A 27,806-nucleotide genomic window follows, 5' to 3' on the forward strand; every position below is an offset into this window, starting at 1 on the left:
CCACTTGCTTCTGTCGTATTCCTGCCTCCTGGCAGCGGCTTCCGTCGTGCGGGCCCCACCCTCCTCCAGGCGGCTCGCAGGTCTTCCGGGTCGCCGCAGGCAGAGCGGCGGCCCCAGCGACTCCCTGGGTCACAGCGGTGATCTTTCCTCGGCGCTAGTACGGGGTAGGTACCCACGAAATTAAATGAGCACTGCGTCGCGGCACACACACGGGCTACGCACCAGCTTATAAATTATTCCTGAAGTGGGGCAGGCACCCGTGAAAGGGGGCATTAAAACGCGGCAATACGCAGGGTAGGCTCCCGCAGCGCTTCACCATCAGACAGTTCCTTTAGGCCAAGTAGCGCTTCTGTAGAAGGGGGCACAGTCCTCTTAATACAGCGCTTAGGCCTCAGCTCCTCACCTCTTGGCCATGTAGAGAAAGGTGCCCACGGTCCTCTTCTTCTGGCCAGCACAGATGCAGTGCTCCTATAGATGGGCAATGACAGATAACCCTCCTGAGTCGCTAGGGAGCAGTCAGCAGGGCACAGGCCAATCCAATATAGTGCTCTCTCCCTCAGGCGTTAGTCGCCAGAGCAGCAGGCACTACTGGGCAAGGTCAGCCAACAGTGGGTACTCATCAGGACAGGGCGGTAGGATTTCACCATCCTACACTGTAGCATGGCACTCCTCCTGTACAGCAGCCTGTACTCCTGCAGTGGGGCTTCCACAAGCCCTGTGGACAGCAGGGTCCAGCACAAAGGCACAAGTGGTGGTACCCACTGGCAGCAGGCCCCCTCACGTTCCTGTCCCTGCTCTGTCTGAGCACATGGTGGCACAGCCCCCGTATTTATGTGCCCCTCACCCCACCCACCAGGCAGTGCCAGAAGCTTCTAGATGCCTCTGTGTAACTAGCTCTAACTTGCTCAGGGGGAGGAGTGGAGCACCCTGGGTGCCAGGCTTTTCCTCCAAAAGCTGGGATGGCTGGGAACCAAACATCTAGACTGCTAACCTACTGCAGTCAGGTGGCACAACACACAGCCATCCAAATGAAGAGCAACCTGCATGCACTCAAGTACAAAAAATGTTCAAAATTGAAACCAATGAAAATCCTCGATCAAAGTTTGCACCAATGCGTGCCACAAGGAAAAGGGTCCTGCAAAACCCTTTCTCGATAAATACCAGGGGATACTAGACGTGTGTCAAAGTAGCCTTGTGCACAGCGTTTTCACTCAAAGGAGTGTACATCAAAAAGCTTGTAGGAATCTTGTAGTTCAATAATTCATACGTACAGAATATCCATGGTGTAGCAATGAAAGAAATTGACCAGATGCAGCATAAGTTTTAGTTCATTGTTCGGTATTGTATTCAAATCATGATATCCAAGGACGATGTTACAATTCACAAGATCCAGGACATGAGATACCACACTTCAAATTTCATGAAATTACAAGTCCCAATGCATTTCGGGCTTATAGACAAAGCCCTTCATCAGGGGATCTAGAAAAACGACATAAATCATATTATAGACCTATGTATGAGGCAAAACAATAGGCATAATAATTGCTCAAGCAAGGGGGTGGTGAAAGGAGCCAAGCGTAAAAAGATACCCAAGATGAGGCACTTGATTAAAGAAAAGCCAAGTAGTGCGAAGTGAAATGATGAAAACACGGACCTGCATACATGCCTGCAAGCACAAATCTGGTGTGAGTTAACAAATCCAAACATAAAGAAAAAATGTGGCGTGTGGTCAAAATAATAGAAGTAGTGACTGGCGTGAGTTGAAGCGAGTGCGCGGTACAACAAAGAAGACATTAAATCACCAGCCAAAGATGCCGTAGTTCTGAAAATTAAAAAGCATGCAAGTGACTAAGAAAAGTAAACAACGAGCATGCTCGGTAGAGCTTACGAAGTGGGTGGATAGTAGAGCGTCATCCCCGGTAGCTGCAAAAATGCAGAAGCGAGGCTTAGACAATATCAACAATCCGGTGATATGAGAGTGAAACCTAAACGAGCGCGTCTCTTACCGAAAGAAGCAATGCAGACGTGCAGAGAGTGCCCACGGTGCCTTGCCGAGAATGTATGTCAGCGTTGGAGTAACGCCCAAGCTTATGCATAAAAAGAGAGGAAGTCCCGAAACAAGAGAGTAAAAAGTGTAAAAGGACCCAAGTATATGTGCCCGTGGTCGGCCATTTGTGAGTGGTGTACAAAATAACACTGTAAGTGGAAAAAAGGTGAACAAAGGTGGCCAGAAGGTCCAGAAAAAGCAACTTATCAAAACTGGAGGCAACATGATTACACACATGAAGTTCATAAGTAATAACACTGTGACTGTCATGCCAAGCTCCGCAAGACAATTAAATTGAATGAACTGAATGTGTGCAAACGAACGAAATGACAACTTTGCAGAAATACAGAATGCACATGTGAAAGTCTGTTCAAAGAAAACAAGCCAGTTCGAATTTATCATTAAGACCCAAGGGGGTCAGAGTCTGCATGAACCAGATCCAATGCATCTCGCGTTGAGATAAGTATTTGTTGCAATCCCTATCAGGACGTACATCTATAACTTCAAGTACCCCACATCTCAGTTGTGCGATATTATGTTTTAGGGTGCGCCAGTGTTCAGCAATAGGGGAACTTGTGGTCTGGGTCCTAATCCGACTCTTGTGTTCATTAATCCTTACCTTTAGAGGTCTCTCAGTTTTACCTATGTAGTAAAGACCACATGGACACTTGATGTAATACACTAGATGGTGACTAGTGAAAGTCGCATTGAATTTGAGATGAATAGGTTTGCCAGATCTAGGATGGTGAATCATGTTACCCTTGACCATATTGCTACAGTTAGAACAGTTCATACAGATCATCAAACCTTTGTACGTGACCTGGGGAGTTGGTTGAGTGTTCAAAATCTCCTTGAGATTTTTAGCTCTTCTGTAAGCAAACATAGGTGTGTGTTGAAATAGATCTTTAAAATCCACTTCCGACTGTAGAAGAGACCATCTGTTGATTATAATGCTTTTCAACTGTGGTGATTGTGTAGAATAAGTAGAAACAAATACTTCTCTCGTAAGAAAAGTGTCCAGATATCTTCCCAGAGAGACTCTAACATCATCACCTCTCTGTTCACCAAAACAACAGACAGAAACAACACTCTGGCATACCAGAGCTTTCACCCATGGTCTCTCAAACGCCACCTGCCATACAGTCAATTCTTGCGCATCAAGCGCATACACTCTGATGTGCAAAAAGGCATGCACACGATTGAACAACACAAAGAGAAATACATTGCAAGGGGATACCCCCCTTCAGTCATCCATGAAGCTGAGACTAGAATTCAAGCAGTGACACGTGAACAGCTCTTAACAAAAACCACGAAGGCATCAACAACTACGAGAGAAGTATTTGTTTCTACTTATTCTACACAATCACCACAGTTGAAAAGCATTATAATCAACAGATGGTCTCTTCTACAGTCGGAAGTGGATTTTAAAGATCTATTTCAACACACACCTATGTTTGCTTACAGAAGAGCTAAAAATCTCAAGGAGATTTTGAACACTCAACCAACTCCCCAGGTCACGTACAAAGGTTTGATGATCTGTATGAACTGTTCTAACTGTAGCAATATGGTCAAGGGTAACATGATTCACCATCCTAGATCTGGCAAACCTATTCATCTCAAATTCAATGCGACTTGCACTAGTCACCATCTAGTGTATTACATCAAGTGTCCATGTGGTCTTTACTACATAGGTAAAACTGAGAGACCTCTAAAGGTAAGGATTAATGAACACAAGAGTCGGATTAGGACCCAGACCACGAGTTCCCCTATTGCTGAACACTGGCGCACCCTAAAACATAATATCGCACAACTGAGATGTGGGGTACTTGAAGTTATAGATGTACGTCCTGATAGGGATTGCAACAAATACTTATCTCAACGCGAGATGCATTGGATCTGGTTCATGCAGACTCTGACCCCCTTGGGTCTTAATGATAAATTCGAACTGGCTTGTTTTCTTTGAACAGACTTTCACATGTGCATTCTGTATTTCTGCAAAGTTGTCATTTCGTTCGTTTGCACACATTCAGTTCATTCAATTTAATTGTCTTGCGGAGCTTGGCATGACAGTCACAGTGTTATTACTTATGAACTTCATGTGTGTAATCATGTTGCCTCCAGTTTTGATAAGTTGCTTTTTCTGGACCTTCTGGCCACCTTTGTTCACCTTTTTTCCACTTACAGTGTTATTTTGTACACCACTCACAAATGGCCGACCACGGGCACATATACTTGGGTCCTTTTACACTTTTTACTCTCTTGTTTCGGGACTTCCTCTCTTTTTATGCATAAGCTTGGGCGTTACTCCAACGCTGACATACATTCTCGGCAAGGCACCGTGGGCACTCTCTGCACGTCTGCATTGCTTCTTTCGGTAAGAGACGCGCTCGTTTAGGTGCCACTCTCATATCACTGGATTGTTGATATTGTCTAAGCCTCCCTTCTGCATTTTTGCAGCTACCGGCGATGACGCTCTACTATCCACCCACTTCGTAAGCTCTACCGAGCATGCTCGTTGTTTACTTTTCTTAGTCACTTGCATGCTTTTTAATTTTCAGAACTACGGCATCTTTGGCTGGTGATTTAATGTCTTCTTTGTTGTACCGCGCACTCGCTTCAACTCACGCCAGTCACTACTTCTATTATTTTGACCACACGCCACATTTTTTCTTTTCGTTTGGATTTGTTAACTCACACCAGATTTGTACTTGCAGGCATGTATGCAGGTCCGTGTTTTCATCATTTCACTTCGCACTACTTGGCTTTTCTTTAATCAAGTGCCTCATCTTGGGTATCTTTTTACGCTTGGCTCCTTTCACCACCCCCTTGCTTGAGCAATTATTATGCCTATTGTTTTGCCTCATACATAGGTCTATAATATGATTTATGTCGTTTTTCTAGATTCCCTGATGAAGGGCTTTGTCTATAAGCCCGAAATGCATTGGGACTTGTAATTTCATGAAATTTGAAGTGTGGTATCTCATGTCCTGGATCTTGTGAATTGTAACATCGTCCTTGGATATCATGATTTGAATACAATACCGAACAATGAACTAAAACTTATGCTGCATCTGGTCAATTTCTTTCATTGCTACACCATGGATATTCTGTACGTATGAATTATTGAACTACAAGATTCCTACAAGCTTTTTGATGTACACTCCTTTGAGTGAAAACGCTGTGCACAAGGCTACTTTGACACACGTCTAGTATCCCCTGACAACACACAGCCATGGCATCCATTTTAAGCGCAGCATGTTACCAGAGTAAATTTTTACAAAGGGGGGTTAACAAGTGCACACCATTGCATTACATTTAACATGGCGTCTCACACCACACATGGCCTATACAGGTTTCTACCATGGGGAAGACATCCTAAAACAGGGGGGTGAAAAGCAAAACATTTTGGAAAAAATGGGCCAAGTCCAACACCTTCTCGTTAGCTGCAATCTTGAGTTACAGTTTAATTGTGTATTCTATCCTCCACTTGCTGCATTATAACCATTTATAAAAGAAGATAATAAAAAATGAAGAACTTAGCAATGCATGTTCCAGCGTCTCAGATCGTGGAGACCTGGTCTGCTGGCTTGCAAATTCGCACTTGGAATTTTTTTGCTGATAGCTACATTTTTGCATCAAACATGTATTCGACTTGTATGGGCTTCTCCGCGAGTTTGGTTTCTTTCCCAGGTTTTTGCACTGAGAAATATTTCTACTCTGGTGGCGTTCCAGGACAAATTTCAAAACAAACCTTGACACTTTTTCTCTCTAGGTTCTGCTCTGTTTTTCTTCCTATTGTGTTTTGTTCTACCAGAATTTTATATATTGTTAATAAACTTTTTTTAACATATCTTTATTGGAAATATTTAGAGGAAAAGGAAAGGGGAAAGGGAAGTTCCAGGGTGATCACAGCACAACACAAGAGTAGAAGCATTGCAAGAGCATAAGAGAAATTTTCCATTATCATAATATCGGTGGACGGGCCAACACACAATGTCCGGTGGCGTGGGTACAAAACACAACTCAGGAACATCAGGCATGCAGCTCATCAATACCTAGGGTCCCATGGTCAGAAGCACATCCTAAAGAAAACCTCATGCAGGCTCCTGTCAGTCCCGCTGTCCGAAGGCGAGAGTCCTCTCAGGCGGGCTTGATATAATATGTCTGGCATGGTGGTAAACAGGTGCACTCCCACCTTGTCCCTCTTAATATAAGCCTTAAAAGGCAAGCAGATTCACACAAATGTGTACAGAAGTGTTGCTCACTGGTTAGAGGAGGCAGACCTGGAAGCAGAGGTCAGCCTGGGACCAGGGTTCAATTCCCGGCTCGGCGGGGTCTTGAGCCCTAAAATGTCCATGGACTCGACAATTCTCGCTCCGGTGCCTATTCGATTCACGGGTTCACACTCTGTGACTCTGGGCAATAGCTTGCTTAATCTCCACAACGGCCCCTCGCGGTGGGATGCCTGGCTTTCACCTTGTGGATACTCTGCCGGGGTTATCTCACAGGGGAGTACCATTCCAGGACGGGTTCCCTAAGCAAGCGCTTAGATACCGGGTCGGTGATTTGCGCTATATAAATACATGTACATTTACATTTACATTTTGTCTGTAACTATCACTGTCAAACGTTCCATGGCATAGATATGTCCCATCTTAATCCACAATAGCAAGAGGTCTGGTGGGCGAGGGGTCTTCCAGGTATGGGCTACTGTTAGACGCGCCCCTAGAAGAAAGGAGTTGAGCAGCTTACCCCTCGGGTGGAGTATAGATAAACTGAAATGTAACCCTCCTTCCCCAGTAAGACCACTAAGGGGTCCATCTGCAGGGTGACTAGGCAAATCTGGTGTATCAGGAGAAGAACCTCTGACCAGAAGCGTGTTACATGTACACATTGACACCACTTGGGTAAGTAAGTGCTCATGGTCCTGCATCCCCTCCAGCAAAGATCTGGAGTTCCCACTATAGCATGAAGTTGGACTGCAGTGATTACCATCTCGTGAGGATCTTATGGGACTTATTTTCAAGACAGATAGCGGTCCCGGCTGCATGTAACTAGACCTGCTGCCAAGTGTCGTCGTCGCTAGTGATCCCTAAGTCTTGCTTCTATTGTGACTGGTAAGGATGTCACAGTGGTTGGGAAATGCCACCTATCGCTACATAAAGGGGAGTTCCTGGGGGATGCCTGGTGGAGGAGCTGCTCCAAAGGTATTTTCACTCTATCTTTCAGTAGTGGTGTAACACTCAACGGAGAAATTGAGTTAGGCGGAACTCATCTGCAGTAGTCAGGTGAAAGTGCTGTATAAATCACTGCCTACCTAACACAATTCCATCTTGATACAAATTTCCCAGAAGAGGGGCACTCCACCCACCCAGTCCACAAAGCAAGTATCCAGAGTACCTGGCACAGAATTCGGGTTGTGTATAATAAGGGGAGGGTATGTGGTGGCTACTTGATGGTGGTTGATTTTACTCTAATGTCAAAGGAGAGGGAGAGTTGCAGTAGCTTACAGTGGTGTGTGTGAAGTTGGGAAGCTGTCCGAACCACAGGATGTGTTGTAAGGGGATGGTGAAGTAACCCTATTCCATGAGTACCCAAGGCTTGGTATGGGGAAGTGATGCCAGTCAAGGAAGGACTGCAACTGTGATGCATGAATGTAATGTTCTATTTGGAGAATCACAGGCTCCATATGATGTTCTCTTGTACAGTGTCGCTCATTGTATTCAGGGAGTGGAGTTATGCCACATAAATTACAATAGCTTTTTATGGGTGTGTGTGACAATGTTGCAGGGGATCCAAAGGGGCAAGGTGTGCTTCATGTAGAGTAGTTGAGGCAGATAATTCATTTTCACTGCATGATGTGGCCTAACCCAACAGTAGAGATCCTTTATGAGAGCCTCCAGAACCGGAAGTATGTTGTGATCATAAAGCATGTGGATAGAATTAGTCAGGGACATCCCTAAGTAACATACGGAGGTAACCTCCCAAGTTAGACCAAAGGAGGAGAGCAGTATCCGCCACCCAAAGCCTGTAGACTTCGCGTAAGTGATGCAGACGCCTTCAGTCTCCTGAAATTGTTTTAAATCTTCCAACAACACTGGAAGAGATGTTTCTGGGCATGTAAAAAAACACTGCACGTCATCAGGAAATAATGATAAGTTTTAGGCTTCTCTGTCCACCTCAAACCCTCAGATTTCAGGGATAGTTTCAAAACGATGGACCAGTCACTCTATATTAAGGGCAAAAATTAGTAAAGACAGAGGGCAATCCTGTCTAGTGCCTCTGCCAAGGGGCACCTGAGAGAAGGGGTGCCTTTTTCCCCAGAGTTTTATATAGTGCACACTTGACTTGAAGGTATTGGGTATGTGAGCATTTTATATGAGCAGCAGTTGCATTACACAAGGACAGATTCCTTTTTGTTAGGCACTGAGAGATTAAGTGATTTGCCCAGAATCATAGGATGTTGAGCATCAATGCCGAGACTCAAACCCGGGGCCACAGATTAAAGGTTGACTGCCCTTGCCGTTAGACCACATCCTCTCCCCATTGACTCTGATACATGAAGTCAGGGTTTTGTGGCTGGTCAACAGATAGGTCATCATGTGGGGGCCTAGGCCAGTCTTTGAGAGAACCATCTTAAGGAATTGCCAGTCCACACGGTCAAAAGCCTTCTTTGCAACTAGCGAGAAAAGGAGGCTTGTGGTTTTGGTCCACCCAGCTACATCAATCATGTTCATCGCTTGTCGAACATTATTCGGGACCTATCTGCTCCTGATAAACCCTGACTGGCACATGGATAGCAACAATGGCCAAATGGAATGGAGGTGGAAAACCAGGTTATAGGTGAATATTTTAACATCAACATGTAGCAGGCCAATAGACCTACAGGAAGAATGGGCAATGGGGTTGTTGGAAGTGGCCTTTTTTGCAGGGTTATCCCCAAACTCTTTGCTTCTTCCTTGTATTTTTCCTGACCTGTTTGTGTTGGGTTTAGGACTCTGGGCACTTTACCACTACTGACAAATGCTAAAGTGCATATGCTCTCTGTAAAATGTGTTGTGGATTGGTGTTTCCATGATTGGCCTGTTTGATTTATGTGCCAGTCCCTAGTTAAGTGCACTGCGTGTGCCAGTGCCTGTAAACCAAATGCTGTTGGTGGGCTGCAGCACTGGATTGTGCCACCCACACCAACAGTCCGTAAAAGATAACTCTGGCCTGCCATTGCAGAGCCTGTGTGCCGTCTGATACTGCCAAGTCGACCTGGCAAGTTTGCCGTACAGGAGACACCATGAGATATGCTAGTCACCCCTCAGGTAGGCCCAATGCACCCCTGTGGGCAGGGTGCAGTGTACGTGAAAGGTAGGACATGCCTTGGTGTGTGTGGCATGTCCTGATAGTGAATTACTGCCAATTTAGTTTTTTACTAATGCAAGGCTAACATAGGACAGAACGGGGATTTTTTTTATAACATCTTATAAACATAACTGACCCTGGGAACCAGGTAGGAAAATAAAGTTTAGTATGCCTGAACACAGAATCAAAAGATGCATCTTTTGGTGGAGGTGATTTTTACATTCTGTGTACCACTTTTAGAAAGAAGGTATTTCCTTGCTAAGCCATCCAGCAGGCCTCTGCTGGGTTTGTAGATTGACTGTCTGGGTTTTGGATGACAGGGACTGGGGAGCAGGAGTAGCTCCGGATAGTCTAGGTGGGTCAGGAAAGGGCCGAATAGACCTGGGCTGCATTTAGAGGAGGGGGAGTAGATTTGCTCGCACCTGAATGGGCCTGATCTGCCTCTGACAATGCCGTCTCTACCTCCTGCCAGGAAGCCACACCAGAAAGGGCAGAACTGGTTCTGGCTTGGCACAGAAATTCTCTGCCTGAGAGAACAAAGGATTTTGTGGTATAAATATTGGGGCCCAAACCCCTGAACTTTAAAACTCTCTTGGACCAAGAAGACTGCCAACAAGAAGAGCTGGAGAAGCTGTGAGGAAGAACTACCACTTTGCTGTTTGCTTTTCTGTGTTGGCCTGCAGTGGCTGCTTCTGTCTTGGACAGTGAAATGACTGGACAGGACTTTCTGCAATCTACTTTTGTGAGTTCCTCCAAGGGCTTGAGGTAGAGCATGCCCCCTGTTCAAGAAGTCTCAGGAACAGCAAAGACTTGAAGCTCTTCTGCCCTCAGCACTGGGGACGTTGTGTTTTGTGCTGCAACAGAAGAAAAATCAACCCGACAATGTCGACACGCGGCTGCTGACTCCTTGTCCTTAAGGTAACGCAGAGGGCACTACCGCTACGGCGCACCGCGACCCTGGTCTCACTGACTATGTCTGCTGACGCAGCCACAGAGACGCTGCTCCCACCGCTCACTCCGCACCGCCTTGCTTCACATCGATGCCTTGGTATTCTCAACAAAGCCGCTCCACACCGAAATCGACACTGAAGCTTGCACCGTGGTTCGAGGGCACCACTCATATTTTTCTAAACTGGTGTGGGGTCCTTTTGTAGTGCTTACACTGTATTACTGTTGGTTATGTGCAAATGCTTTACACACTGCCTCTTAGATAAGCCTGACTGCTCGTGCCAAGCTACCAAGGGGGTGAGCAGAGGTTATTTTAGGAGTGTAACTCCCTTCTCCTGACTAGAGTCGTGGTTTCTGCCTGGCTTTGGCGCATGCCCTAGCCTACTAAAAATCCCATTTCTTACAGGGGTCTTTGCCTTGTTTTGATAGCAGTGTTACTATACAATCTGCCATGGTCGGTGTTATGATTTAGCGAGAAATAAGGAGTAAAAAACCTTAGCCAAGGGTCCGACTAGCAGCTCACAGTGGGTCTTGTAAAAATTAGACTGTGAACCCATCAGGTCTAGGAACCTTATTGGCTATAAATTGGTGAATGGCTGCCCTAACCTCTTCGGGGCTACTAGGCTCTTCCAGCTCATGGATTAGTGTGGATTAAACATGGGAGAAGGCTAAGTCCTGCAGATACCGGTCCTGAGTAGACTCCGGAGGAGGGTGGGCACTGGATAATGATGCATAGTCAGTGCTAAAGCGTTTTGAAAGTCAGTGTGAGGTCCACGCTTTGTCCTCAATGAAGAAAATGTGATTTCTAGACTGCTTCCACTGCAGTCTGTTTGCTAGTAATCTATGAGCCTTGTCCCCCATTTTGTAATATTTCTGGTTGATGCATAGAAGTTTCCATATGACATCAGTCATGTTCTAGTTCACCCCGAATCCGCTGCAGCTCTCTGTGGGCCGTATGTGAGCCTGTTGCCTTGAGTAGGATCTCGAGGCGGAAAAGCCGGTCCTCAAGATCCTCCTTCTTAGCTTTGGCTAATTTGTCAAAGGTGGATTATGAGTTCGCCTCGCAGGACCTCTTTGGCTGAGTCCCACACGATGGCATAAGCCACCTTTCTGGTTTTGTTTTCATTAACATAGGTGTCCAAGGACTCTTGCACCGAGTCCCGCAGCTCTAGATCTTGAAATACTATTTTGTCAATGTACCATGTCATACTCATGGACTGGAGGGAATGCATCCATCAACAAAAATACTGGAGCATGATCTGACAGGGTTTGGGTGCCTATGGTGGCTGATATAATGCATGGATAGAGAGCAGCTGCAAACAAAAAAATAATCAATCCTTGTGTGGGTTTTATGGACATTAGAGTAATGGGTGTAACCCCTCTCTGCAATATGGGTCACTCTCCAGCTATCTGGCAGATGAAGGTCTTGAATGCCCCGTGTCAGAGATTGTGGGATCAGATACAGTTATTGTAGTGGTCCACAGAGCAATCCAGGGTATTATTTTAGTAGGAGTAAAAACCTCCCCAATGAATAAATCTACTTAGGGAAGTTTGCAACAAATGGGAATAGGGAGCCATAAAACTCATCCTTGCTATCATTAGGCCCATAGATGAAGAGGAGCGTGGCCGTCCATGCACCAAGCCTGGCTCTTAAACCCACCACCCTGTCCCCCTGTTCACGTGGGATAAGTCAATGGTTATTGGTAAGCCCTGCAAAATTAAGAGGGCCACCCCCTTGGTTTTGGTGGTGCCAGGAGCATGGAACTGTAGTAGGTACAAGTAGGAATACAGCCTCTTAGTGACAGGTGCCAGAAGATAAGTCTCCTGTAGCATACCTAGGCCTACCTGCTTAGTGTAAAGCCACGTCAAGAGGGGTTTCTATTTCATTGGAGAATTAAGTCCCTGAACATTCAGAGAAACTACGTTAAGGTGTAGTGTCATCTAAATGAAATATGGCATTTTCTTGCTGCTGATAGGGAAGTATAGGATATACCTCCTCCAATGTGTTGCACCCCCCCTCCCCCATATGAAGGCACCCAACGTCTTAGCCAACCACCAGTTGAGAAGTGGTGAGCTTCCAGGAATGATACCTGCCAAACAGAACAAGGCAACAAGAATAAAAACTAGGCCATGTTCGGTGGGGGAAATCTGGCATAGTGGCTGAGTTGGTTTCTGTGTGCTGGGGGGGCGCGTAAAGGTACTATGGAGCTCCCGCAAGCCCATCAAGGGAAGTGAATATGAAGGACAACAATCAGACCATGTGTGTCTGGTGGTAGCCGCCACCATTAGGACAGACACCGCTGCTCGTCCAGTCCACTTGGAGAGCCTTGAGGGCCAGCAAACCAGGGACTGCCTGGCTAAACTGTGAGATCTCGCCAGTAGCTTGCTTTCTTGGCAGCATTTTGGGTTGCCTTCGACGATGATTTATCGCCATCCATCTTCCTTCAGAAGAGCTTGGGGGCACAGTCTAGGCATCGCCACTTTCAACATAGGTGGCAATGTGCAACAAGGCTCGAGCCTCATTGGGCATACTTGCGGCAACTTGCTTGTTGTCTATGGTGAAGAATAGGCACAGCGGAAACCCAAATGGTACCGACTTTTCCTGTTGTATAAGTAAGACAGTACCTCTTTGAAGTTGCTGTGTCTGAGTAATGTCTGGATAGAGGTGTTTTGAAAGAGGGTGAGGGTGTCACCCCTGAAGATGATGAAGTCCATCTTCCGAGGCACCTTCAGGATATCTTTCTCAAACTGATAGAAGTGAACTCTGGTAAGAACATCTGGCGCAAGCTGGCTCCACTGCTGATATGAAGCAAAAACTAGATCTGCGCAGTCAATGGTAAGATCCTGGCCATCGGAGTCCTGAAGGAGAGATGCAACAGTGCCTGAACATAGGTTTCTAGTTCGGAATTGGGGACGGTGTTCCTCACTTTCCTGATCCTTATACTGTTGCGGTGAGAGCGATTCTTGTAATATTCCAGCACGTCACTCAAAAGCTGTTATTGCGTCTCCAACATTGACACCCTTTCGCCCAGGGCATCCTGAAACTGGTCCTGTTGTGCCACTATTGTCTCAACCAGGTCCATGCGGGATTGAACTCCCTTCGCTGATTGGTCAAGTTTGGTGAGGCCTTAGTAAAGTTCACACTCAGAGCTGTGATATCTTTTCTCAGTTCCAGGAGGAGAGATTGAATGCAATGGGGAAGCTCCCCACTCTCAAATTATTTGCTGTTAGTGGGTTGTGTGTATATGTTGTGACAGGAGAAGGAACTGCTACAGATGTTCCAAAAATTCCCCAAATGCCACTTACAGGTTATTAATAGACGTGTGGGGTCCATATTGCACCCAGTAGTCCATATAAACGCTGTTAAATTGCACTGGGAGTTGGAGTCACTGGTGGGCCCCATATGGCAAAGGAGAGCAAAGAGGCCCAGCTGAGTCAGTCTCTAGTCTGTAGGGGGCCAAGTAGCATCACTTAGTGTCGGCCCCTCACAGCCGAAGTTCACGCTCTAATGCGGGTGGCCACCTTGGACATGCTGCATCTATGGGCTTGTCAGTGTGGCCGTAGCTGGACAGGTCACTGTAGCGAGTTAGGCTGTCCCGACGGTCTCTGCTAATCTACGCAGGGCGCGCGGCCACTTACTGCCCCCTCCAAAGCCATTGTGCATAGTAAGGAGCATTTCTGGGAGCCCCGGCTCGGGAGCTCAGACAAGGCACGCGATCTTGTGTCTTCGTCCAGGCCCTGCCCCTTTAATCAACCTGTAAGTTTTTATTGTACATTTCTCTAGAGCCTCTGTGTTATTGTTTGCACTCCAAATAACAATTGCATAAAATGAAAATAATAAAAATTAACACAAATTAATCATGGCAAGGGTTGTTATGAATAAGCCATTGGAACAAACTGACATATTTACCTACCTAGGAATAACTATAGGCCATAAATCAGACTGGAAACCCCAGATAGAAATCTTGGGGCATATTACCAAGCAATAGCGATAATTATCGCTATTGCTTGGTTAGAGACAAAAATGTATCGCCGACCTGCGGCGATTTTTATCGCAGATAAACCTTGGTATTACCAAGGTTTATCGCAAATGCGATAAAAATAGGCCGAAATGCATGAATATCGCTGAAAAGTCAGCGATATTCATGCATTACCGAGCTAATGCTCTTAGCCATGTTATCCACCTCCCATTGGATAACATGGCTAAGAACTGCTCAGGGCAGGTGTTAGCTTTTGGAGATATTCTTTCTTAGCGCGAATATCTCCAAAAGTTGGTAATAGGAGATAGCGATGTTAGCGACTGTTTCCAGTCGCTAACATCTTGGCACGCCCACTTTGCATGTCATTAGTGATACATTTCTCTGACATGCCCAAGATAGTCGCTATCTCCTACTAGCTGTCGCTAACTGGTGTTAGCGACAGCTAGGTAATAGGGAGATAATTTTACCTCTGCTTTCTTGGCTTTTAAAGCCAAAAAAGCGGAGATAAACCCCCTTGATAATATGACCCCTTGACGCTTAAGCACTCCCAACTTGCAGGAGCATTTTTTGAAAGAACACAGGCTCTCACAGACCAAGCCTGCAGGTCCCACACTTAAGAAATATAACACCAAGGTTATGGCTTCTATTCTCTGAGGTGCGGAACTCTGGGGTTTCGAAAGTCTGCACCCATTAGTCCAAGGCCAAAATAGATTTGTGAGAGGTCTAACTGGCCTCCTCCAAAGCATCCACTTACACCCTTATACCTTGATCTGGGTTGTAACTTCCTGGCAGAGGTTATAAGATTTAGACCACTGGCCAACTGGAGAAGACTCTGGTCCACCCCGGAGCTAGCCCACGACTCCCTAGCCCTTATAAGATATTAGAGATGCAGACTCCTTTTACAAGATCAGCTGGTTGCAGCGGGTGAAAAGCTTCCTGGTGAATATGGGCATGAGGCATTTATGGAAAGACCCGATGAATAACACACTTCCCCCCAAAAAAGCTTATAAGGAAGCATACTGGGCCATGATCAGAGCTGGCAAATTGTGCTCCCCCAAATCATCATCCTTTACCAGCATCTTCCTGGAACACAAGCTGGATCCAGTGTATGAAGACTTTTGGGACTTCATAACAAAGCCCATTGACAGGAAACGTATTTTTCAGTTCCGGATAAGTACATTACCGACAAAGGTTTTCACCAATTCCTGGCACCATTCTTAAAACAGTAAATGCTCACTTTGTCAGATTGCAGACGAAACAATACCCCATATTCTGTTTGTTTGTCCAGCATATAGCTCTCCACGAAGCAAATGGCTCAAACCAATCTGCATGAATATAGGCACCAGGTCGAGTGCTACTGCACTGCGAATATTAAAGACTAGCACTCAGGAGGTAATTGTGATTGCCCTATCGTAGTTTTTAGGATGGGTGTGGAGAATCCGACATAAGATTGAAAGCAAGTAAACTGTGACAGTGACCATATGAAGCACAGTCTTCTACTTAGCATCTCCCGCATGGTTATGTATTATACTTTTTAGCTAGCACTGGGACACACTGGTCTAGAATTTCAGATGAACTGTCATTAATTTTTATCACTTTTTAAAACTTTTTAAAGTAAAAGAGCTTGTATAGTTCATTTTACCGAAACATTAACTTGCTTGTTTTTTTATCACGGTTTGCCATTCATGTTATGTACAGATTTGTTAAGTATTGGTGTTCATGTTTGAAATATTGTGGTGATTGTACTTATTTATTACCTTTTATGATCAGATTGGTCGAAATAAAGACTTAATAAATTGAAATTTAAAATAAATTAGCATCATTTTAGTCAAGCAGTATTTACAAACAAAAGTCCATGCAGCATTCTAATATCTTCCATTAGTAAATTTTATACAATTATCCAAAGCATAACACATCTCGAAAGTTTAATATTGACTTTGGAAGCATCAGTTTCAGTAAATGGCTGTACAAAAACAAAGTTGCATAAATTAGTCAACTGATGAATTACCGAGCAGAGCCACCATATCGGTCATTGCTTCATGAGTGACGCCCCCAAACGTCCCAGAATGGAGATCCTTCTTAGCACCTTCCACCTAAACAAAATAAAACGTTGTAAACTTTCCCATAAAGAGAGAGCAGACACATATTTTCATAAAGCTGGGTCACATGAACAGGGATTGTTTAAGAATTAACTCATAGCACACTCCTGCTGAAATAATCTACCATGAGCAAAACATTCCTGGTCAATGCTTCCCTGCCATATCTGGGCAGCTCCGGGCTACCATGTAAGTAGCAGGTGATCTTAGCATAGATGCCAATAATCAAGAAGGCACTAAATTGCGTAGAAACTTCTGCACTACACCCAGCACCAGCCTCATTGACCCTCTGTCTCAAATACTAGTCTACTTGCAATCATGTTTTAATCAGAGATAAGATGAGATATGTTTAACTTATAAGAGTTTGACAAGACTAATTAAACTATATTCCACGCTACTGGGTATTTATTTAATGTAAGAAATTCAACGACATATGTGTGTGTTTTCTTCTTTTTTTCCAACTTCACATTTGATAAGTGGCTCTGGACTTCTGTTTTTTAACCCAGTATGCATAGCTTCCTCTGCACAGCTCATGCTACGTAGGCATGTCCTGACTCTGCCTGGGCACAAGCCTCTCACTCAGCCCAAAGAAAATTTCAATACATAACCCCTGTAAGCCCTGGTTCTGAGGGTTCTGTTGTAAGAACCAAGGTTCAAGGAAAATCGTTTGTAGTGAGGCTCTGACACCTTTTTCTGCAGGCCCTGTGTCTTTTTTAAATATAATGTTGGCCCACTGTTAATTTGGATGTCAGGTTTGGAAAACCCCATCTACGCCAACAATTATATCCCCCTAGGTCACAGTTAGACAACAAAATTAAAATCTTAATTAGGTAATAGATATAATAGGTAATTTTAGGTTTGGGATTTGTTAGCCATAATGTTGTATGCCTAATCCAACTACAATGGCTTTATTGAGATATATACTTTTGCTTTATAATTTGTACTTCCCTGAAGAACTCCACACATATGAGTTGACTGGACGGACAAATCAGATCTGCCTGGTTTGCAAGATGTGCCAAGAGGTCTTTGTGTTGTGAAACTGATCTTGTGGGTTCTCTGAAGATTGCTGCAACTTCTAAAATGAATTAATCAGCTGAGCAATTGAAGAGTGTCAAGTGAGAACGGGGTGGGGGAGCATGATTGATCAAACCATGTATTACACCTATACTTGCATGTCTCTTTTGACAAAGGCCCCACAGAAGCAATCAATCAGGGAGTGGGGCATTGCAAGGTAAATGACGCAAAACAACAGCACTTGACCACCCCATTGACAAAGGTCCCACAAAATTGAACAGCTTGGAAGAGAGGTACCGCAGGTCCCCAGGCAAACCAATAAAAGCTGATGTGGTTATTAGGACCATCATAAAAATGAGGAATGATGGAGCACCAGATCCAAATGGGTTACCAGCACCAGTATTCAAAACAGCACCAGATTTCTGGGCAGCATTTTTGACCCCGCTCTTTAACAACATCTTTTCAACAGCAAGGTTGCCGGAGTTCCATACTCTTCCCTATCTTCAAGAAAGGGGACTGCTCTAAGCCATCAAACTATAGGCTTGTCACCCTTCTTGACTTTGAAGCAAGGGCCTACACTTGACTTCTCCTGAAGGATCTGGAATCAGTGGCACAAAAAAGGCATCTTTCCCTTCTACCAATCAGGCTTCAGGTCACACTCTTCAACTATGGGTAACATCATAGTGTTAACTCACTTATAAACACAGGCGATGAAGAAAAAGAGTCTCCCATTGTTCTGCTGCTTCATGGATTACAGCATAGCTTTTGATAAAGTGGACTGCAGAAGGTCACGGTAGAAACTAAACAGTTGTGGAATTCCACCCGAAATACTAAAAGTAATAGCATTGCTATATGAAGACACCTGGGTTCAGATCAGAACAAGCGCCAACACAGTGACCTCTAAAATTCTTACAAATAACTGGCTCAAACAGGGCTGTGTGCTGGCTCCCCTCCTGTTTAACCTTTATAAAGCAGACCTGGGGGCTGCTCTGCAAGGCCCTATCCTAGGATCACCAAGGCTGGGTAGGGCGAGGCTGCAGGTACTACAATACGCAGACAACATAGTGATAACGGACCGCACTAGAGTGGGCCTTCAGAGAGCCCTTCATGTGCTGGATCGCTTCAACCAGGACAACTATATAGTGGTTAATCAGGGGAAGAACAAGGTAGTGGGGTTTGGGAAACATCAACACAGAAGGCAAGCCCACTGGCTTCTGGGTTCATGGCAACTTGACACAGTAACAGCCTACAATTACCTTGGGGGTCTGGCTCTCAGAAAGGGCCAACTCAAACATTCATTGAAAACATCTTAACTCTAAGGCCAACAACGTCATTAATCTATTAAGACAACTAAGCCACCATCTGCTAAGTCCATCAGCCAAGCCAATTTTGACAGTCCTAAAAGCAAAATTGCTACTAGTCATCTGTTATGGTCATCTGGCTTTTCCTGGAGTGCTGGGCAAATTCTTATATACAATCCAAACCAAAGCATACATATAAATCTGTGTTGTTTATCCAGCGGTCAGCAAGGAAATCAAGGCTGAGATTGAAGCTGGGCCTTGGGAGACTGGACTTGACATACCACGGGGACCTGATAAAGCTATATCTCAGGGCTTTGAGGGCACCAGCAGACTCACTCAGATATCAGCTGAGGTCTGTTTTTGAAGAAGCAGGTTCAGCCTGGCACGATAGCCTTGGCCAGGCCATAATCACCCTGTGGATTGAGGCAGCAACTTTACAACTACCTGAAATTCCTCTTTTCTCCTGGAAGAAAGCAGTGAACAAGCAGGTTCTGGAAACATAATTCGTTTAAGATATAGAAGCCTTCCGCCCTAGTTCGATCACAGAGCCATTGCATAAATGACACATTCCGGGAAAAGCTCAACCCTATCTACGTGAGACATTGACTATACAAGTCTGTAGGAAAATTCGCTACATGAGACTCATCACGCTACCCATCTCTGACTTCAACCCAGCATGGGCACGTAAGGGGGAAAACACAAAGTGTAGGCTATGTTCTTTTTACAGAGAATCCCGGCTGCACATAGTGCTGTTGCCCTAAACTGAATAAGAGTGTCGGCGTCTTCTTCATCCGATACTCGTCACAAATGGGGTAAGGACCTGCAGAAAGGCCTCAGCCCTGTGCTTCACCGAATCAACAACAAGAAACCTAGCAAGACTGGGAAAATGTGCCCACTCAATCGGGATCGCCATAAATGAGGCGTTACAAGGTGATGTAACTCTTGTGATAGACTAATGACCACTTCTCGTTGTTGGCATGCCACATTTTACAATACGTTGAACGATGAATGATGGTCCTCGCCAGGCACTAAGTGGGGTCCATCCTTCTTACTCAAAGGTCATCTCACCAAACCAGATTTTAAAGTCTCCGATTTTATTCATTTTATTTAAAATGCACGTTACAAGTAACTCCAAGAATTTGCACAAATGAGTTAAGGGCCACAGGCTGATCTTAAGGATAAAGACATTGAAGGGGAGGGGAGGGGGTAGAGGGTAGTGTGGAACTGTTTTTACAATGTGTTTTTACTGTAATGATTTTAACTAATCGAACAGTTAATAAATCCATTCATTTATTTAACTTAAAAAATTCTTTGAAAGTAATCTATAACATCATCTTTGGAGGAGGAGCATGCATCAAGTCAAGGCAGCTGACTGCGTCACTGCAGACCGCTTCATTATTGAACAATATCAATGCAGTAATGCCCCGGGCTGGGTACTCAATATATCGGATTATCTACCTTTTGTAACAAATATATTCTTTAATTATGACTTTCGGGTCTTGTTTTACCATTTGGAAATAATTTAGCTTCTTCAAATTTTGTCATTTTCCTTGAACTTTCTTTCGACTTATATGTTCTTTATTTCTCAACTATACAGCACCTCAAACCTTTTCTTGTAGACGGCCTTATTGTCTATCCTGGGAGAGTCAAACAACATGTAGGGAAACTTGTTTACCTTTTGTCTGATGTATTCACGATGCCTCAGAGTAGCAGGCACACTTCTCTTGTGTTGTTGACAGTGTAACTAACTCTAAGGAGAACTGGTGCTCGGTTCATAATGGTTAGCACGCACAGAGAGTGACAAATATGTGCACATGGGGAATACTGCATGACTGTGCCAATCCACAACAGGACATGCATGCTGGAGATATGATTCAACACATTGGCCATGATTACGACTATGGAGTAATTCCAAGAGGAACTGTCAGTACTGGCTGGATTATCCTCATGGAAGTCCTGCTATTATGAGTTGATCCTCTGGAATGAGGGATTACTGCCACGATCCGGTATTACTGGGGGGGGGAATCCATATGGCATTCCAGGTTCTATGTAGATTAACACACACATTTACCAACTGTTCTGAGCAGGGTAATGGTGGTGGCCTGAGAGAGTAAGGGAGGTAAATGGAACTGGAGTTGTGGCAGGGGAGAGTATGCTCCCCATTTGGCAGACCATGAGGACAACCAGGACTTGGGGACGCGGCTAGAGTTGCCACAATGAATCATGCGATAACATGGACTGGACTTTCCAGCTGGTATACAATGAGTCTAGATGCCAGAAAATGTTGAGATACCCGTGGTAATTAATGAACTTGTTGGAGAGATCTAAGTGTTTTTCGAACTGTAGGTCGCAAGCTGATTTTTGGTAGGCTGTGAAAGTCCAAGAAATAAATTAAAATACCTTTAAATTATGTATTTATGTAGTCACATTTGCTGTGCTTTAAAGACAAGGCAATTGGAGAGAGATTATGTTTGGAGAAGCTCAGCATGGCAACAGAGACAGCTACAACCAGGAAAGGTATTCCACCTCCATCGTTACTTGAGTATCTGCCAAAGTTCAAAAACAGATTACTCACGTCTATGTGGAGGACCACATTATTTTGGAATGGGTTGTGAACGTTAAGATCACTTGTAGGGCATAGGTTTTGAGTGATGTCTCTAAGGTAGCCCCATTAATATAGAAAGGGCAGCACTCAATGGGAGAAAGCTTATAGCTGAGCAGATGAACTATGAGTGAATGAAGGAAACTCTAATCAAACTGTTTGGGCTGATGGCAGCTCAGTACATCCAGAGGATTAAAGAGAGCCAAGAACAGATAGTGATATGTTTGAAATGTTGACTCATGGTATGTTGCATGATTGAAATGAGTAGGTGAGAGGGATGGAGGTGAAGGGTGGTATTGCCCTTAACCAGTCGATGGTGAAGACAAAGTGACTCAAGAAGGAGGGCTCTGCCCCACTTAGGCAATACCAGTCAGACATGATGGAAAAGTATCCAAAGAATCTTGCAATGTTAGCTGACAAGAGGTTGGAGCAGCATGGATCTAAACCAAAAGAAAAGAGAAGATCTCAACTGTCTGGTTAAAAACTGCAAGTAAGGGACAGGGAGAACATTCACAGAAAGGGAATTTCTTTCAAGCCGAGAAGGGTGGAATGTACTGGTCTTCCAAGCCCAAAGTGATTACTTGTTATAAGTGTCAGAAGGAAAGACACTACAAGAGACACAGTGAGGTAAAAGATCCAGTACCAGCTGCACCCATGACAGTGAGTGTGGTGACTGTAGGTGAATTGGCGGGAGAGGGCCCTCTTGCACTCAAACTAGTAGCAAATAATATATGAGAAACAGACCCTGGTGCTCTGAAGTATGTACAGGATTTGTGTTGAAAGCTGGTATCAATGCTATGTTTTGTTATGCAGATTAGTAGACTAGACTATCACCAGGGAAGGTATCTGGGCACTGAGCAGCTGTGAGTCTAGGCAAAACTAGGGCCTAGTGTGACTACTTAAAAAAACAGGTTTCCATCTTCTTGCAGAATACAAGAAGTGAGGAGGAGGCTCTTATGTGTAGTGGAAGGACATTCCATGCTTAAAGAGCAATGCAGGACATGACTTGACCGTAGGATCTGGTTTTCTGCATGCATGGGATTTGTGAAAGTAGGAGTCTAGACGAGCAGATATGTCTGGAAGGTTTGCGAAAGTAGATGCGATTGTTGAGCTACGCTGGGCCATTGTTATGTAGTGCCACAAAAGTGTGGGTAAGGAGTTTTTAATTGTGCTTGTTTGTAAATAGGAGTGCCTTGTGCAAACAATAAGAGTGCACAGTATATTGAATATGCTGTTCCCTTTGCTGCTACAAAGTTGTGCTGCCCTGAGGACAACACATTCAAGTGAAATACGGAGTGGCTTTAAAGCAGCCGCTCCGTGTTTCATGGTACAGGTGACAACCTGCCTACATGTTTAAAGGGGAACAGAGATACACTTGCAGGAGGGTGCAGTGAGTGACTGTACCGCCTGCCAGAGGATGTCTGGGAGGTCCATGGGACCCTCTTGCCCCCTCCAGGAGGCTGAAATCAGGGGGTGCACTGAAAGTGCGCCCCATGACAGCTTCTTTGCCTCTGTGCCAGCGTCCATATACAGCGCAGAGGCGAAGGCATTCCCTAATTCGAATGGGGCCATGTCCCCACTCAAATGAGGAAACGCCCTCTGGTGATAATGCTGGTGCTATATGTGTGCCAGCGCTAGCTGTATTACAAAAAGGGTCACACAAGCATCTGTGGCCCTTTCTAGAATATCAAAGTGCCCAATAGGTGCACAAAGTGGGCGCACATGCCTGTTGTGCCCTGGGGCACTTTCCATAATACAGGCCCAGGTGGAGTCCCACAGTGATGTGCTCTTCTCAAAGATCAAGATTTCGGTCTTGGTGTTCAGCTTTACACAGTTGACCTTCATTAGGCGGGCGACTTAAGTCATGCAGGCATTGAACTTGTTCCGGGTACTGGCTTTGTTGTCCGTGAAGGAGAAAATAAGTTGCGTGTCCTCGGTTTAGGAAAGGACATTGATATCAATCGAGTGGATGATGCTGGCAAGAGGGACCATATATGCATTGAAAAGGGTTGGGCTCCGGGAGGGTCCTTGTGGAACTCAGCAGATTAAGTCACGGGTGTCCGAGGTGTACAGTGCCAGGCTGACTAACTGGGTCCTTCCAGCCAGGGAGAAGAAAATACTTCCGATTGCATGTCTTTTGGTTCAAATGTCGTGTAGGTATTTGATTAGGATGGGGTGGGATACTGTATGAAATGCTGCGGAGGGGTCCAGGAGGAGGAGGGCCTCTGTGTCTTCTATGTCCAGAGTCATGAGGATGTCATCTGTGGCAGTGATGAAGGCAGTTTCCGTGCTGCTGTGGTTGGAAACTAGACTGAGTGGTGTTGAGAAGATGGTGATCATAGAGGTATTCTGTGAGGTAAATCAAAACAAGGGGTATCTCTCAGCCTAATGAGGAAAGATATGGCAGGGTGTACATATAATGACTATACGCCACTTCCATGACAAGTGGGGATAAGGAAAAAGAATCCTTTTTTATTTACAACCCTCACCCACTACAGCAGTGGCATGCTTCATCATCAGGTTCGCCCTGACTCCTGAAGGTCAGGGTGGGCTCAACCGTATTCCTGGAAGCTCTTTGTTTATTATTATTAGTCGGTAGTCCTACAATTAAAAATACCTTATCCACTCCCAAGGTATCCTTTTATTAGCGGGGTGGATGGGAAATGAATAAAATAGACTATGTAAGGGGCAAATGGGATTTGATGGTCCTATGACATTTATGGTGCCAGCATTTTTCTGCCTACTGTACTGGCTGAACACGGTCCGATGCATTCGTCAGGGCGGATTTGCTTTTCTAATACTCCAGCATTGAAGTGCTTTTTGTATAAAAAGGGCACACATTGTGAACTATTATAGGTGAAAGTTTGGCCCTGAAGTCACAATTCCATCAAGGGTCCCTAACCATTCCTATACCTACTGGGGTCCTCTCATATCGAACTTTTGGCACCAAAAGCCAACACCCCTCTGCTCCCCATGGGGCATGGGTACCTTTGGTTTGGCAAGTATTACTGTCTTTTGATTGTCTACAATAGTTTGGGTTTTATACAAAACAATATGTCAATGGGGGAGTATTAGAACAGCATACCTGCCCTGACAAATGCCTTGGATCGTGCTCAGCCAGTACGGTAGGAAGAATAATTTTGGCATTATAAGGGCCATAGGTCCATCAAATCCCATTAGCCCCCTATATAGTCTATTTATACCAGTTTATTGTAATGCCTTATGTGCTTCTGCCATTTTCCAATACCTTGAGAACCATGTTCTGCCAGAGTTATAGAGTTCTGTGTGACCTACCTGGATGGTACTGAAGTCTTTAGCAATTCGTCGGAGGACCACCTGAAACACCTAGAACAGGGGCTGGTCAGGTTACAATAGGTGAAACTGACCATCAATGCAACAAGGTGCAAAGAGGAACAGTCCACTATAGTCTACCTTGAGCATCAGGGGATATCGGGAATATACGCCCGTTGGATGCCAAGATTCAATCTGTTTTGGAGTAAGAGGATCCCACCACCTGGATATAGGTGAAAGCCTTTTTAGGACTCACTGGTTAATGGAGAAACTTTGTTGGTCAGCTATAGTACCTTTGTTGCCCCACTGATAGCCCTGACATCTAAGAAACAGCCCAGGAGGTGATTTGGACTGAGTAGTGCCAGAAAGCTTCTGATGAGCTGGAGAGAGCACTATGCAATGCACCTGTACTGAAGGCACCTACATTTAGTCAGGCCTTTATAGTAAAACATCATGCCTTAGACAAAGGAGTTGGAGCAGTGTTGGCTCAACAAGATAACATAAGAGAGTCCAGTGGCATTTGTCATAAGTAGACTACTCCCAAATGAGGAGAATTAAGTGGATAATGAGAGTGGGCTTTGAGAATGTTCTACCCATACCTGTTGGGTACTCAGTTTGTGGTCCGAACAGATCACAAGTCCCTCAAGTGGTTGATGGCAATAACGTATGAGTATGAGAATCTCAAGTGCAGAGAAGGTCTATCTCAAATGAAAGTTTAGATCTCACAGTGGCTCTGTGTGTGTGAGCCAAATTAATGGAGGCCAGTTGTATCCATCTTGGTCATGAACAAGGTGGAGGTGGAAGATTGTACTCTAGACAGTGGACACTATTGTTGACATTCCTGAAGTGTGGGAGGCAGGGGGCCTAGAAATTGAAGTGAGGGCAGTGGAGACCTGGCTGCTTTGGATATTTTATGAGGCCTTTTGGGTAGCATGGATACACTGATTAATCTTCCAGAGCACTGCAATTTGGTGGATGATAGAGACCAGAGGTGGGACTGCAGACTCTGTTGTGAAATGTGAAGAAGCCTTTAGATGAGGCCAGCCCTTTTGTGTTTCTCTGCTTAGTTCTTCAATTGGGCTGATGACATGTAAGTGTTGAAGCTTCACATATCTTTGTGCCACTGTAGGGGCTGATACAGAACTGAGACAATCCTGCTACAAAAGCCACCTGTCTGCACAAAGGCATTGTCTGAAGAACAGCATGGAAAGGACACTTGAAAGAAGAACCTCTCAAAACTAGTTCTTCAGTTTGAGACACTGCAATCACATCTTGTATCCGCAAAATGTGTATCAGGAGGACAGACTGTTCAGGAAGGATCATGGTTCAGCATGACCCCAGTGGTAGTGACGCGCCCAGTAGAACACACTGAAAAGGTTTAAGGCAGGAGGATCCGGGTGCCTGTGGGCTACTCCAAACTCTCACTATGGCTGCTGGCAGAACCTTGAAACCTTGATTGCCAAAGGACATGTTTGGCCTACAATTGCTGAAGGCCTTGTTGGGGCTGCATCTGCTCAGTTGCTGAAGGCCCAATCAGGGTTGCATCTGTCTACATTGCTGAAATCCCAAGCGAGGCTGCATCTACCGATGTGTTGAAGGCTTGAGTGGCTGCAAATTAGCAGATGCCCGAGTGACGCTGTGCCTACTGATGTGCTGGTGGCCCGGGCTAGCCACACCTGCTATCCAGTCAACACAAATGAAGCCTACCCCTTCTAATTGTGGAGGGAACCCCTGGGTCTGAACCTACTGATGGCCTGCTTGGGTCTGAAGCAATTCAGGACTTCCGTACGCTGGACTGCAGCATATAAAGAGGGTCTACACTGTAGTATGAAAACCTCGAGGAAAAAACAAAAAGAAATCCAAGGTGGTTTAATCAGGAGTTTATTCCATCAGTGAACCCACAATTGCTTCGCTGCACCGCAGCACGAACAGTCTGCAGGGTGCTTACAGCCTAGAGACACAACACATTACGTCATGGCAAATTCCATTACACATTTCAATACCAATGTGCATAATACTACCATACCAAAGCATCCCTCCGTTCAATAAACAAAACAAAATATAACGTAGAATAAAACTAAATACACAGAAAAATCCAAAAATGAATGTGCAGTAGTTTGCTGCCACCAAAGTGTTCCATAGAACCAGGGCCGGCTCTAGGCTCATGGTGGCCCTGGGCAGGGAGCGTAGGTAGGGGGCCCGGAAGAGGGGGCCCGGGCGGGGCGGAGCGCGCAGGCCAGTAAAGAGGGGAGGGGGTCAGGGAGTTTAGAAGTGGAACAGAGCCAGAGGCCGCCAAATCCCTGCCAGAGGCCGCCAAATCCCTGCCAGGGGCCACCACGCAAATATGTATCCATCCTCAGAGGATTAATATATTAAGGATATATATTGGCGTGGTGGCCCCTGGGGTTTGGTAGCCCTGTGCAGGTGCACAGCTTGCACATGCCTACAGCCGGCCCTGATAGAACTTGGAACGCTTTGGTGAAAGTCAGTGGAAGAGGTGTGGCGCCGCGGCTAGGGCAACTGACTGCGGAATCTGGGGATCACGGTTCGATCCCCGGCACCGGCGGCAAATTAGCCCAGCACCATGTGACTCTGGGCAATAATCTTTCCGACGGCCCATAACGCCTAAAGACCACAACGGGTGATTGTGCGCTTTGCAAATGTGGATTATAGTTGGAAACCATGCCAAGTGGCTTGGCAGTGCTCTCCAGTGCAGCTTAGTAAGATGTTCAACAAGGGTCATGGAAGGTGTCTTTATTCTGCGACAGAGATTACTATATTTTGACTGGCAAAGAGGAAGAGATGCGAACCCACGCAGCTTGGTCAGAAATAAACACAAGTTCAACAAGGAACCTGTAAGCTGGCTGTATTCTGTGAAAGAGATTACTACAGAGTGCAACACTCTTCAAACAGAAACGAGGAAGGACACTCATAGGAATACTCATAACGAGCATAAGGAGTGAAGGGCACCCATTAGTAAGGAACATGGGGCATATCATCAAGAACTGCGTAAAAAATGATCGCCGGTTAGCGGCGATAATAGGCTTGATAATATGCCCTTGGGAATTCCAATAGAAATCCATGTTCTGGTGTGAACACAGGCTTCTATTGGAATTCTCCAAGGCATATTATCAAGCCCATTATCGCCGCTTTAGCTGCAGTTTTCTGCCGCTA

At 45.2% G+C, this 27,806-nt stretch overlaps 1 protein-coding gene across 2 annotated transcripts in view; it reads right to left on the reverse strand.

Moving 5' to 3' along the window:
- The window catches only part of LOC147722779 (beta-Ala-His dipeptidase-like), a 423,764-nt gene that overhangs the window by 78,359 nt on the left and 317,599 nt on the right, over positions 1 to 27,806 (reverse strand). For both annotated transcript variants that reach the window (XM_086965242.1, XM_086965243.1), the window contains exon 7: positions 16,337 to 16,421. In XM_086965242.1, coding sequence (XP_086821368.1) covers positions 16,337 to 16,421 — 85 coding nt within the window. The remainder of the gene's footprint in view (positions 1 to 16,336; positions 16,422 to 27,806) is intronic.

This window comes from Lissotriton vulgaris, chromosome 4_1 (genome assembly GCF_964263255.1).
Source record: "Lissotriton vulgaris chromosome 4_1, aLisVul1.2, whole genome shotgun sequence".
Taxonomy (NCBI): Eukaryota; Metazoa; Chordata; class Amphibia; order Caudata; family Salamandridae; genus Lissotriton; species Lissotriton vulgaris.